This window comes from Salmo salar, unplaced genomic scaffold (assembly GCF_965601325.2).
Source record: "Salmo salar unplaced genomic scaffold, fSalSal1 ptg000152l, whole genome shotgun sequence".
NCBI lineage: Eukaryota > Metazoa > Chordata > Actinopteri > Salmoniformes > Salmonidae > Salmo > Salmo salar.
Window position 1 is genome coordinate 411,393 of NW_027675323.1, and position 14,771 is coordinate 426,163.

Sequence of the window (14,771 nt, forward strand, 5' to 3'; positions counted from 1 at the left end):
CAGAAGGACAACCATCTCTGCAGCACTCCAGCAATCAGGCCTTAATGTAGCAATGATTAAATTGTCAAAATGTATTTCAATGGACAATTCAGTGAACTGTTCTGTGAAAGGTGTTGGCTAGAGATGACATGCAGGAGCTTGCAGGGATTTGTAGTCTTGCATGTCGTCTACTTTGATGCCAATTAGCATTTTAGATTCCAAGAGTAAAGAGACACAAATATATTGATAAAGTATTTGTATTTATTATGGATTCCCATTAGTTCCTGCCAAGTTAGGTCAGGGAGCGTGCCAGCCTGCCTGAACCGCCCCTGAATTAACAGGTATAAATGATGGATTATGAACTAACAGGTATAAATGATGGGTTATGAATTAACAGGTATAAATGATGGGTTATGAATTAACAGGTATAAATGATGGGTTATGAATTAACAGGTATAAATGATGGGTTATGAACTAACAGGTATAAATGATGGGTTATGAATTAACAGGTATAAATGATGGGTTATGAATGAACAGGTATAAATGATGGGTTATGAATTAACAGGTATAAATGATGGGTTATGAATTAACAGGTATAAATGATGGGTTATGAATTAACAGGTATAAATGATGGGTTATGAATTAACACATCCCCTGCGAGCCCAGGCATTTCAATACATTCAGGATTTCTTACGGTCCATGTGCAATGTATATGGTTATCTCTGTCTCTCTCTCCATCTCTTCTTTAACAAGCAGCCATGTTGTTGTCATTCCACTAGGGACCTGTTTTCAGCATTTTAAGTCTCCAGTCAATAACCAGTGCACTGGGATTATCCCTCTACACCCTTTACACATGTACTGCACTGGGATTATCCCTCAACACCCTTTACACATGTACTGCACTGGGATTATCCCTCTACACCCTTTACACATGTACTGTACTGGGATTATCCCTCAACACCCTTTACACATGTACTGCACTGGAAATATCCCTCTACACCCTTTACACATGTACTGCACTGGAATTATCCCTCAACACCCTTTACACATGTACTGCACTGGAAATATCCCTCTACACCCTTTACACATGTACTGCACTGGAATTATCCCTCAATACCCTTTACACATGTACTGCACTGGAATTATCCCTCAATACCCTTTACACATGTACTGCACTGGAATTATCCTTCTACACATGTACTGCACTGGAATTATCCTTCTACACATGTACTGTACTGGAAATATCCCTCAACACCCTTTACACATGTACTGCACTGGGATTATCCCTCAACACCCTTTACACATGTACTGCACTGGGATTATCCCTCTACACATGTACTGCACTGGAATTATCCCTCTACACCCTTTACACATGTACTGTACTGGAAATATCGCTCAACACCCTTTACACATGTACTGCACTGGGATTATCCCTCTACACCCTTTACACATGTACTGCACTGGGATTATCCCTCTACACCCTTTACACATGTACTGCACTGGAATTATCCTTCTACACATGTACTGCACTGGAATTATCCCTCAACACCCTTTACACATGTACTGCACAGGGATTATCCCTCTACACATGTACTGTACTGGGATTATCCCTCTACACCCTTTACACATGTAGTGCACTGGAATTATCCCTTTACACATGTACTGCACTGGAATTATCCTTTTACACATGTACTGCACTGGGATTATCCCTCTACACCCTTTACACATGTACTGTACTGGAATTATCCCTTTACAGTTAGAAGCACTTCCTTTAAGAGTGTGCTCCTAATCTCAGCTCGTTACCTGTATAAAAGACACCTGGGAGACAGAAATCTTTCTGATTGAGAGGGGGTCAAATACTTATTTCCCTCACTAAAATGCAAATCAATTTATAACATTTTTGACATGCATTTTTCTGGATTTTTTTTGTTGTTATTCTGTCTCTCACTGCTCAAATAAACCTACTATTAAAATTATAGACTGATTATTTCTTTGTAAGTGGGCAAATGTACAAAATCAGCAGGGGATCAAATACTTTTTCCCCCCACTGTACATCTACATGATGTATTGTTACACCATGTAGGAGCAGTATAGACCTAGTCTGTTCATTATATACATCTACATGATGTATTGTTACACCAAAAAAAAGGGAAATTATATTATTTTATACTAATACAATTGCTCAGAGAAAGAGATTTAGTTTAACATGTAATTCTCAAAAGGCAGGGGTCTGAATTATTGCTACCCATGTTTTCAATACTCCAGCACTCTCCCCTTGGGAGGATAATGACACTGAAATGTTTTATGAGATTAGAGAACACATTGGGTGGTATCTTAGACCATTCCTCCATACAGAATCTCTCCAGGTCCTTGATTTATTTAGTCTGTCTTGTGGACTGCCCTGTTCAATTCAAACCACAGGTTTTCAATGGAGTTCAAGTCTGAAGACTGAGATGGCCATAGAACATTTTTGATTTTGTGCCCAATTTACAGTTTCTTTGTTTTGCTGGAAGATCCACTTATGGCCAAGTTTCAGCCTCCTAGCAGAGAGGTAACCAGGTTTTGGGCTAAAATATCCTGGTAGTGGTTAAAGTTGATTTATTTTATACATTTTTGCTCATCTTTATCAAGGGTATTAATAACTAGGTGCTTATTTTGATATCTTGTTTTTTGACTGAGTCAGAAATACAGATGTGGAGTAGATGTAGAGTTTGTTTTAAATTCTCATAAAAATCTGAACTAATCAAACAACACTTGTTGCTCTTTATACGTGTTGATATAATATTCATATTTAATGGACAGAAAAAAACGTTTTCCTAAACTGCTTTATAATATTATAATTCAATGAAGAATAAAAATAGTTTTCCCTCCTCAACTGCGTTTCCTCCCTCCAGACAGCAGATGGCGATATGTGTCTTTCAGGCGATGTTTCTAGTGTGACGTATAATCTAGTGGACGGAACGCTTCTTCAACAACTGCAGCCACCTCGGTAGCTCGCTAGCCGACAAAGTCTGAACATTCAAGTTCTTTAGACACTTTCCTGGTTTAATTGTAACTGTGATTTAAACATACTTATGTGTAAACAACTAGCTACCCCATTTAATTTCATATTTACGTTGTAAGTCATCTAGCTGGCTGGTTAAGTTAGCACTAGCCTAGCTAGCTAACATCCCCGACCATGCGCTCACTAAGCTACTCTCCTCCTGCTAAAGAAGAGGACTGTTGGACGGAGAAAGAAGCTCTGGGGCTGAACATTGTCGTGAAAGAGGAGAAGGAAGAGGAGGATGTCACAATACAACAACAAGTAGAGGGTGAGGCTGTTACCGTGAAAGAAGAAGAGAAAGACGTTTCAGAGAAAGAAGAGAAAGACGCGTTCAGAGTGAAAGAGGAGGAGGATGTTACTGTGAAAGAAGAGGAGGAAGTGAAAGAAAATGAAGACGTTTTTGGAATGAAGGATGAAGAGGGGGAGATTACTGTCACATTAGAGGAGGACGAAGAAGAGAAGACTGGAGAACTGATTAACACCAGTAAATACAGTGAGTACTATCTTATAAAACAGGGACATTGATCTGATTAACACCAGTAAATACAGTGAGTACTATCTAATAAAACAGGGACATTGATCTGATTAACACCAGTAAATACAGTGAGTACTATCTAATAAAACAGGGACATTGATCTGATTAACACCAGTAAATACAGTGAGTACTATCTAATAAAACAGGGACATTGATCTGATTAACACCAGTAAATACAGTGAGGACTATCTAATAAAACAGGGACATTGATCTGATTAACACCAGTAAATACAGTGAGTACTATCTAATAAAACAGGGACATTGATCTGATTAACACCAGTAAATACAGTGAGTACTATCTTATAAAACAGGGACATTGATCTGATTAACACCAGTAAATACAGTGAGTACTATCTTATAAAACAGGGACATTGATCTGATTAACACCAGTAAATACAGTGAGTACTATCTAATAAAACAGGGACACAAACTCTGCAGTTGTTGAACTAATGTGTGATTTTTAAAAGGGCATTCTACACTTGAATATGTTTTTGTACGGTATGAATTGTTCATGACGTCCTCCAGTGATTTTGTAAAAAACTTTTCCCGTTGAAAAGTGATATAATAATAAATGAAAACAACGTAACTTTATTGACAACACCCAAATGGATACTGTCATTAACGCGGTTCTTCAATAATTACACATAATACTTAATACTGTAGCTGTTTAGTTACAGTCACATGTTAAACTATCATCAGCTGATACAGGAAATCATTTTCTGAATGACAGTCACATGACAAACATCGCATTTACATTTTAGTCATTTAGCAGACGCTCTTATCCAGAGCGACTTACAGTAGTGAATGCATACATTTCATTTTTTTTTTTTTTTCCGTACTGGTCCCCCGTGGGAATCGAACCCACAACCCTGGCGTTGCAAACACCATGCTCTACCATCTGAGCCACACGGGACACACGGCATGCAACAACAACCAAAGTGCTTTTTCATTCATTACTCTGGTAAAGACAGTTATGCCGTGCTCCACGTTGGATCCAACATCCCTAACAAATTGATGTTTATAATGCGTTATTGTCTGCTTGATTTACAGTAGGGTCTCGTTAGTCTGTTTGACACAGAGATACTTACCTCATAATGTGTAGAGAACTGTTCCTTGATGGATAGGCTACTGTACAACACACAGAGCTATTTTCCTTTATTCAGGACATTTAGAATGACAACACATTACAGAGTAGCCTAGTGGGATTATTCACAAAATGATCTGGTGATCAGGTTATGAAATGTCATTACAAAGACATTTTAGTTTCCATGTTTCACCTGAGATATTTAATATATAGTCCTAGGTCTATGTTATTGTTAGGTGAAGTTATGGGTCCTACAGTAGGTCTATGTTATTGTTAGGTGAAGTTATGGGTCCTACAGTAGGTATATGTTATTAGGTTAAGTTATGGGTCCTACAGTAGGTCTATGTTATTGTTAGGTGAAGTTATGGGTCCTACAGTAGGTCTATGTTGTTGTTAGGTGAAGTTATGGGTCCTACAGTAGGTCTATGTTGTTGTTAGGTGAAGTTATGGGTCCTACAGTAGGTCTATGTTGTTGTTAGGTGAAGTTATGGGTCCTACAGTAGGTCTATGTTGTTGTTAGGTGAAGTTATGGGTCCTACAGTAGGTCTATGTTGTTGTTAGGTGAAGTTATGGGTCCTACAGTAGGTCTATGTTGTTGTTAGGTGAAGTTATGGGTCCTACAGTAGGTCTATGTTGTTGTTAGGTGAAGTTATGGGTCCTACAGTAGGTCTATGTTGTTGTTAGGTGATGTTATGGGTCCTACAGTAGGTCTATGTTGTTGTTATGGGTCCTACAGTAGGTCTATATAAAGCCCTTCTTACATCAGCTGATATCTCAAAGTGCTGTACAGAAACCCAGCCTAAAACCCCAAACAGCAAGCAATGCAGGCGTAGAAGCACGGTGGCTAGGAAAAACTCCCTAGAAAGGCCAAAACCAAGGAAGAAACCAGGCTATGAGGGGTGGCCAGTCCTCTTCTGGCTGTGCCGGAAGGAGATTATAACTGAACATGGCCAAGATGTTCAAATGTTCATAGATGACCAGCAGGGTCAAATAATAATAATCACAGTGGTTGTCGAGGGTGCAACAGGTCAGCACCTCAGGAGTAAATGTCAGTTGGCTTTTCATAGCCGATCATTCAGAGTATCTCTACAACTTCCATTTCACGTAATCATCTACAAAGCTTCACCTTCTACAATATAAACATGGTGTCTACTGGCTACACGTATTTCTAAATAATAATATACAATCATACTTTTTTATCCTTTCTCTTTCTATAGAATCCTAAAACTCACTAGCTTCTAGAACTCTCGTCCCCTTGGAACGAGCCCAAACAAAACTCATCTCCAATACATTTATTGTATATATACAATACAGTGTGTTCTCTGGTGTAATGTCAGCTGACTAGATTGACCAAAACTCTTCCCACATTGATCACAGCTATAAGATTACTCCCCTGTGTGTGTTCTCTGGTGCACTGTCAGATTGCCAGATTGACAAAAACTCTTCCCACATTGACCACAACTATAAGGTTTCTCTCCTGTGTGTGTTCTCTGGTGTAATGTCAGCTGGCTAGATTGACCAAAACTCTTCCCACATTGACCACAGCTATAAGGTTTCTCTCCTGTGTGTATTCTCTGGTGTAAAGTCAGCTGGCTAGATGTAGTAAAACTCTTCCCACATTGATTACAGCTATAAGGTTTCTCTCCTGTGTGTATTCTCCGGTGTAAAGTCAGAGAGCCAGATGTAGTAAAACTATTCCCACACTGATCACAGCTGTAAGGTTTCTCTCCTGTGTGTATTCTCTGGTGTTGAGTCAGATGGCAAGATCGACCAAAACTCTTCCCACATTGATCACAGATATAAGATTTCTCTCCTGTGTGTGTTCTCTGGTGTAGATTCAGAGAGCCAGATGTAGTATAACTCATCCCACATTGATCACAGCTGTAAGGTTTCTCTCCTGTGTGTGTTCTCTGGTGCACTGTCAGCTGTCCAGAATGACCAAAACTCTTCCCACATTGACCACAGCTATAAGGTTTCTCTCCTGTGTGTATTCTCTGGTGCACTGTCAGCTCTCTAGATTGACCAAAACTCTTCCCACATTGATCACAGCTATAAGGTTTCTCTCCTGTGTGTATTCTCTGGTGTTGAGTCAGATGGCAAGATTGGCCAAAACTCTTCCCACATTGATCACAGCTATAAGGTTTCTCTCCTGTGTGTATTCTCTGGTGTTGAGTCAGATGGCAAGATTGACCAAAACTCTTCCCACATTGATCACAGCTATAAGGTTTCTCTCCTGTGTGTGTTCTCTGGTGTAGATTCAGAGAGCCAGATGAAGTAAAACTCTTCCCACATTGATCACAGCTGTAAGGTTTCTCTCCTGTGTGTGTTCTCTGATGAATTTTAATGCCTGATGAGGTGAATCTCTTCCCACAGTCAGAGCAGCAGTGAGTTCTCTTCCCTGTGGGTCTTTGCAGGTGTTTATTGAGGTGTTCTGATCTGGAGAGACTCTTCTCTGCCTCTTCAGCATCACGAGGTTGTTGAGGCTCCCCAGAGGATCCACGATAGTCACGTCTCTCTCCTGTGTGAACAACAAAGTCAGACAGATGATTAAAGGCCCACAACAGCGGAAATCCACTGTAAAAGGTGATGCCAACAGTGGAGCCATGATGTTGTACAACAATTGACGTCTGTAATGAATGTTAAAATTATTTGACAATTGTCTTAAAATGAGTAGGAATAGTCATATTTTGTCTTCTTTTCACATTAGTAGTGACATCGATGATTGTAGGCTAGAAATAAGTTATTCATGTTGTTGAAACTCTAAGCAGTGTGCCAGACGACTAATTGGTCTCCAATATAGGCCCCTTTCTGTGTTTGCTAAAATTGCAGCACGAGGGCAATTTGATTGCAGAAACTCCTCCCTGCTAATGAAGAAACCGATAGTTATGGATGTAGTATATCTGCCAGGAGCAAAAATGGTGAGCAAAGATTTTAGTTTTTCACAATGTATTCTGAATGTGAATGGGGGAGACTCAGGGGAGTAACCTCCATTTCCAGGTTGCTTATGAGTACATTTCACACTACTTTGGATTATAATTGTAAGGCTCATTTGAATGTCCTGTTTAATATAATATTTGCTACAGTATTATGAATTGTGTGTAATTATTGAAGAACCGTGTTAATGACAGTATCCATTTGGGTGTTGTCAATAAAGTTAAGATTTTATTTTTTATTTCACCTTTATTTAACCAGGTAGGCCAGTCGAGAACAAGTTCTCATTTACAACTGCGACCTGGCCAAGATAAAGCAAAGCAGTGCGACAAAAACACAACAGAGTTACACATGGGATAAACAAACGAACAGTCAATAACACAATAGAAAAATCTGGAGTACGGAGGAAAAGCAATAAATAGGCCATAGTAGCGAAGTAATTACAATTTAACACTGAAGTGATGGATGTGCAGATGATGATGTGCAAGTAGAAATACTGGTGTGCAAAAGAGCAGAGAAAGTAAATAAAAACATGGGGATGAGGTAGGCAGTTGGATGGGCTATTTACAGATGGGCTGTGTACAGCTGCAGCGATCGGTAAGCTGCTCAGATAGCTGATGCTTAAAGTTAGTGAGGGAGATATAAGTCTCCAACTTCAGAAATTTTTGCAATTCGTTCCAGTGATTGGCAGCAGAGAACTGGAAAGAAATGTGTCCAAAGTAGGTGTTGGCTTTGGGGATGACCAGTGAGATATACCTCCTGGAGCGCGTGCTATGGGTGGGTGTTGCTATGGTGACCAGTGAGCTGAGTTAAGGCGGCCTAGCAAAGACTTATAGATGACCTGGAGCCAGTGGGTTTGGCGACGAATATGTAGCGAGGGCTAGCCGACGAGAGCATACAGGTCCCAGTGGTGGGTGGTATATGGGGCTTTGGTGACAAAACGGATGGCACTGTGATAGACTGCATCCAGTTTGCTGAGTAGAGTGTTGGAGGCTATTTTGAAAATGACATCGCCAAAGTCAAGGATCGGTAGGATAGTCAGTTTTACGAGGGTATGTTTGGCAGCGTGAGTGAAAGAGGCTTTGTTGCGAAATAGGAAGCCAATTCTAGATTACATTTTGGATTGGAAATGCTTAATATTAGCCTGGAAGGAGAGTTTACAGTCTAGCAAGACACCTAGGTATTTATAGTTGTCCACATATTCTAAGTCAGAAACGTCCAGAGTAGTGATGCTGGACGGGCGGGTGCAGGCAGCGATCGGTAGAAGAGCATACATTTAGTTCTACTAGCGTTTAAGAGCAGTTGGAGGCCATGGAAGGAGTGTTGTATGGCATTGAAGCTCGTTTGGAGGTTTGCAAACACAGTGTAAACAGAATGGGCCAGATGTAAACAGAATGGTGTCTTCTGCGTAGAGGTTGATCAAAGAATCACCCGCAGCAAGAGCAACATCATTGGTATATACAGAGAAAAGAGTCGGTCCGAGAATTGAACCCGGTGGTACTCCCATAGAGACTGCCAGAGGTCCGGACAACAGGCCCTCCGATTTGACACACTGAACTCTGTCTGAGAAGTAGCTGGTGAACCAGGGGAGTCAGTCATTTGAGAAACCAAGGCTATTGAGTCTGCCGATAAGAATACGGTGATTGACAGAGTCGAAAGCCTTGGCCAGGTTGATGAAGACGGCTGCACAGTACTGTCTTTTATCGATGGCGGTTATGATATCATTTAGTACCTTGAGCGTGGCTGAGGTGCACCTGTGACTAGCTCGGAAACTGGATTGCACAGCGGAGTAGGTACGGTGGGATTCAAAATGGTCAGTGATCTGTTTGTTAACCTCTTATGGCTAGGGGGCAGTATTTTCACGGCTGGATAAAAAACGTACCCGATTTAATCTGATTATTAGTCCTGCCCAGAAACTAGAATATGCGTATAATTATTAGCTTTGGATAGAAAACACTCCAAAGTTTCTAAAACTGTTTGAATGGTGTCTGTGAGTATAACAGAACTCATTTGGCAGGCCAAAACGTGAGAAGATTCTGTACAGGAAGTACCCTGTCTGACCATTTCTTGAACTTGTTTGCCATCTCTATCCATTACAAATGATCTCTGCTCTAACGTGACACTTCCTACGGCTCACATGGTCTCTCAGAAGGCGGCAAAAAGCTGAATGACGTAATTCAAAGCCCTGGCTGAAACACAGGAGCGCTTTTGCTAAGTGGTCTATCAGAGGACAAAGGGCTTAGGCGCGAGCACTGGCCGCCCCCGCCTTTCTGTTTTTCCCTCTGTTTACAGTCACGCAGATTCCCGGTCGGAATATTATCGCTTTTCTATGAGATAAATTGCATAAAAATTGATTTTAAACAGCGGTTGACATGCTTCGAAGTACGGTAATGGAATATTTAGAATTTTTTTGTCACGAAATGCGCCATGCGCGCGACCCTGATTTACCATTCGGATAGTGTCTAGAACGCACGAACAAAACGCCGCTGTTGGACATAACGATGGATTATTTGGGACCAAACCAACATTTGTTATTGAAGTAGAAGTCCTGGGAGTGCATTCTGACGAAGAACAGGAAAGGTAAGACCATTTTTCTTATAGTAAATCTGATTTTGGTGAAGGCTAAACTTGCCGGGTGTCTAAATAGCTAGCCCTGTGATGGCCGGGCTATGTACTTAGAATATTGCAAAATGTGCTTTCACCAAAAAGCTATTTTAAAATCGGACATATCGAGTGCATAGAGGAGTTCTGTATCTATAATTCTTAAAATAATTGTAATGCTTTTTGTGAACGTTTATTGTGAGTAATTTAGTAAATTGTTAGTAAATTCCCCGGAAGTTTGCTAGTTCTGAACGTCACATGCTAATGTAAAAAGCTGGTTTTTGATATAAATATGAACTTTATTGAACAAAACATGCATGTATTGTATAACATAATGTCCTAGGTGTGTCATCTGATGAAGATCATCAAAGGTTAGTGCTGCATTTAGCTGTCTTCTGGGTTTTTGTGACATTATATGCTAGCTTGAAAAATGGGTGTCTGATTATTTCTGGCTGGGTACTCTGCTGACATAATCTAATGTTTTGCTTTCGCTGTAAAGCCTTTTTGAAATCGGACAGTGTGGTTAGATTAACGAGAGTCTTGTCTTTAAAATGGTGTAAAATAGTCATATGTTTGAAAAATGGAAGTTTTCGGATTTTAGAGGAATTTGTATTTCGCGCCACGCCCATCATTGGATATTGGAGCAGGTGTTCCGCTAGCGGAACGTCTAGATGTAAGAGGTTAACTTGACTTTCGAAGACTTTAGAAAGGCAGGGCAGGATGGATATAGGTCAGTAACAGTTTGGGTCTAGAGTGTCACCCCCTTTGAAGAGGGGGGATGACCGCGGAAGCGTTCCAATCTTTAGGAATCTCGGACGATACGAAAGAGAGGTTGAAAAGACTAGTAATAGGGGTTGCCACAATGGCGGCGGATAATTTTAGAAAGAGAGGGTCCAGATTATCAAGCCCAGCTGATTTGTACGGGTCCAAGTTTTGCAACTCTTTCAGAACATCAGCTATCTGAATTTCGGTGAAGGAGAAGCTGGGGAGGCTTGGGGAAGTAACTGCGGGGGGTGGGGAGCTGTTAGTGCAGTACGCCACAGGATGTTTTTGTGCTGGTCGAGTGGCAGTCAGGTCTGGAGTGAACCAAGGGCTATATCTGTTCTTAGTTCTACATTTTTTGAAAGGGGCATGCTTATTTAAGGTGGTGAGGAAATTATAATTAAAGAACAAGCAGGCATCCTCTACTGACGGGATGAGGTCAATATCCTTCCAGGAGACCAGGGCCAGGTTGATTAGGAAGGCCTGCTTGCAGAAGTGTTTTAGGGAGCGTTTGACAGTGATGAGGGGTGGTCGTTTGACCACGGACCCATAACGGATGCAGGCAATGAGGCATTGATCACTGAGATCCTGACTGAAAACAGCAGAGGTGTATTTGGAGGGCAAGTTGGTCAGGATAATATCTATGAGGGTGCCCATGTTTATGGATTTAGGGTTGTACCTGGTAGGTTCTTTGATTATCTGTGTGAGATTGAGGGCATCTAGCTTGGATTGTAGGATGGCCAGGGGTGTTAAGGATATGCCAGTTTAGGTCACCTAACAGAACGAATGCTGAAGATAGATGGGGGGCAATCAATTCACATATAGTGTCCAGGGTACAGCTGGGAGCTAATTTTTTTAATTAGAAGCTCGAACTGTTTGGGCATAGACCTGGAAAGTATGATAGAACTCTGCAGGCCATCTCTGCAGTAGATTGCAACTCCTCCCCCTTTGGCAGTTCTATCTTGACGGAAAATGTTGTAGCTGGGGATGGAAATTTCAGAATTTTTGGTGGCCTTCCAAAGCCAGGATTCAGACACGGCAAAGACATCAAGGTTGGTGGAGTGTGCTAAAGCAGTGAGTAAAACAAACTTAGGGAGGAGGCTTCTTATGTTAACATGCATGAAAACAAGGCTTCTACGGTTACAGAAGTCAACAAATGAGAGCGCCTGGGGGCACACAGGGCCTGGGTTAACCTCTTCATCACCCGAGGAACAGAGGAGTAGGATGAGGGTACGGCTAAAGGCTATCTGAACTGGTCGTCTAATGCGTTGTGAACAGAGAATAAAAGGAGCAGAATTCTGGGCGTGGTAGGATAGATTCAAGGCATAATGTACAGACAGGGGTATGGTAGGGTGCGGGTACAGTGGAGGTAAACCTAGGCGTTGAGTGATGATAAGAGAGGTTGCATCTCTGGAGGCACCAGTTACGCTAGGTGAGGTCACCGCATGTGTGGGAGGTCGGACAAAAGAGCTCTCTGAGGCATGTTGAGTGGGACTAGGGGCTCCGCAGTAAAATAAAACAATGATAACTACCCTAAACAACAGTATTCAAGGCATATTGACATTAGAGAGACAAAGCAAGGCATAAAGCAATCACAGGTGTTGATTGGGATAGCTAGCTAAGACAACAACGGGTAAGACAACAGTTAATCAGCTAAGACAACAACAACAGGTAAAGTGTCGATGAATGGGCAGAGAGGGTCAGTTAACTACACACAGGGCCTGAGTTCGAGGCTGGGGCCGACAGATAAACAAAACAGAGTACCGTGATTAATGAACAGTCCAGCAGGGATCAGCTATGTAGCCAAGTGATCATAGGGTCCAGTGAACAGCAATATATGAACCAGGGAAGCCGTTAGGTAGTCGTTACTATGCTAGCCGGGAGACGCGCCTGGCTTGAGGCTAACTGGTGCTAGCTTCGGGACAAGGGCGTCACCGACGTCTGGCAAAGGCCAGTTGAGGGCACATCGGACGGAATTACGTTGGCAGACCAGTCGTGATGGATCGTTGGGGCTCCATGTCAACAAAGGGTCCAGGCCAATTGGCAAAAGAGGTATTGTAGCTGGAGTAATTTTGTTTGCTAGCCGGGAGATGCACCTGGCTCAAGGCTAACTGGTGCTAGCTTCGGGACAAGGGTGTTAGCCACTATAGCCACTCCGGTGCAAAGGTCCAGAGCTTACGGCAGGAATCCGGTGATGTAGTGGCTTCTAGTTGTGTTAGTGAAGAGTCCAGGAGGCATCAGCTGTGTAGCCGAGTGATCATAGAGTCCACTGAGCAGGCCGGGAGATGGGCTGGGCCACTCGGTAGCAGCTAGCTAGCTGCGATTATCCGGTGTAATGGTCCGCTAGCAGTGGCTAACAAGGACTAAATAGCTAGTAGCTAATTAGCTGGTTAGCTTCTGATGGCTAGCTTCTGATGGAGGTTCTAGCTATAAGGTCTAAAAAAATAGCAGATCCGTATCACATTGGGTGAGGCGGGTTGCCAGAAGTAATATTTAATTTAAAAATGGAAAAAGAGATTGAAATATACATTTGAAGTCGGAAGTTTTCATAAACCTTAGCCAAATACATTTAAACTACATCTTTCACAATTCCTGACATTTAATCCTAGTAAATATTCCCTGTCTTAGCTCAGTTAGGTTCACCACTTTATTTTAAGAATGTGTAATGTCAGAATAATAGTAGAGAATTATTTATTTCAGGTTTTATTTCTTTCATCACATTCCCAGTGGGTGAGACGTAGGAAATACATTCAATTAGTATTTGGTAGCATTGCCTTTAAATTGTTTAACTTGGGTCAAACGTTTTGGGTAGCCTTCCACAAGCTTCCCACAATAAGTTGGGTGAATTTTGGCCCATTCCTCCTGACAGAGCTGGTGTAACTGAGTCAGGATGTAGGCCTTATAGCTCGCACACACTTTTTCAGTTCTGCCCACAAATTTTCTATAGGGTTGAGGTCAGGACTTTGTGATGGTCACTCCAATACCTTGACTTTGTTGTCCTTAAGCCATTTTGCCTCAACTTTGGAAGTATGCTTGGGGTCATTGTCCATTTGGAAGACCCATTTGTGACCAAGATTTAACTTCCTGACTGATGTCTTGAGATGTTGCTTCAATATATCCACATAATTCTCCTCCCTCATGATGCCATCTATTTTGTGAAGTGCACCAGTCCCTCCTGCAGCAAAGCACTACCACAAAATTGTTATACATTTTGTCAACGTTTATGAGTTCTTCTGTAAATTAATGTGCCCATTCACCGATAGTTATGGGGAGAAAACATTTTCTGAACGTCATGCACCAATGTAAAAATTGGGTTTTTGGATATAAATATGAACTTGATCGAACAAAAAATGCATGTATTGTGTAACATGATGTCCTAGGAGTGTCATCTGATAAAGATTGTCAAAGGTTAGTGCTTAATTTTAGCTGTATATCTGGTTTTGTGATGGCTATCCGTCTTTGGAAAATGGCTTTTTTTTGTTGCTAAGGTGCTATCCTACAATAATCTAATGTTTTGCTTTCACCGTAAAGCCTTTTTGAAATCGGACAATGTGGTTGGATTAACGAGTAGAGTATCTTTAAAATGCCGTATAATACTTGAATTTAAATTTTGAGAAATTTTTGGGGGGAATTTCGCGCCGTGCTATCTCACTGGTTGTTGTCCAACCAATCCCGTTAACCTCTCTAGGGTATGTGGGACGAAATCATCCCACCTACTCAACAGCCAGTGGAATCCCGTGGCGCGTTATTCAAATACCTTAGAAATGCTATTACTTCAATTTCTCAAACATATGACTATTTTACACCAATTTAAAGACAAGACTCTCGTTAATCTA

General features: G+C 41.4%; 1 protein-coding gene across 1 annotated transcript; it reads right to left on the reverse strand.

Moving 5' to 3' along the window:
• Positions 1-5,234: 5,234 nt before the first annotated feature.
• Positions 5,235-12,902, reverse strand: LOC123741790 (uncharacterized). Its single transcript, XM_045715999.2, has 2 exons — positions 12,875-12,902; positions 5,235-7,159 (listed from the first exon to the last, which is right to left on the reverse strand). Exons 1-2 carry the CDS (start codon positions 12,900-12,902, stop codon positions 6,027-6,029), a joined length of 1,161 nt encoding a protein of 386 aa, XP_045571955.2. The 3' UTR covers positions 5,235-6,026.
• Between the last annotated feature and the right edge of the window lie 1,869 nt (positions 12,903-14,771).

Coding starts and splice junctions, on each gene's coding strand:
- LOC123741790 (XM_045715999.2), bottom strand. CDS start 12,902: ATGTGCCCTCAACTGGCCTTTGCCAGAC. Junction 7,160..12,874: donor TCAACTGGCCTTTGCCAGAC/GTCGGTGACGCC, acceptor TTGTTCACACAG/GAGAGAGACGTGACTATCGT.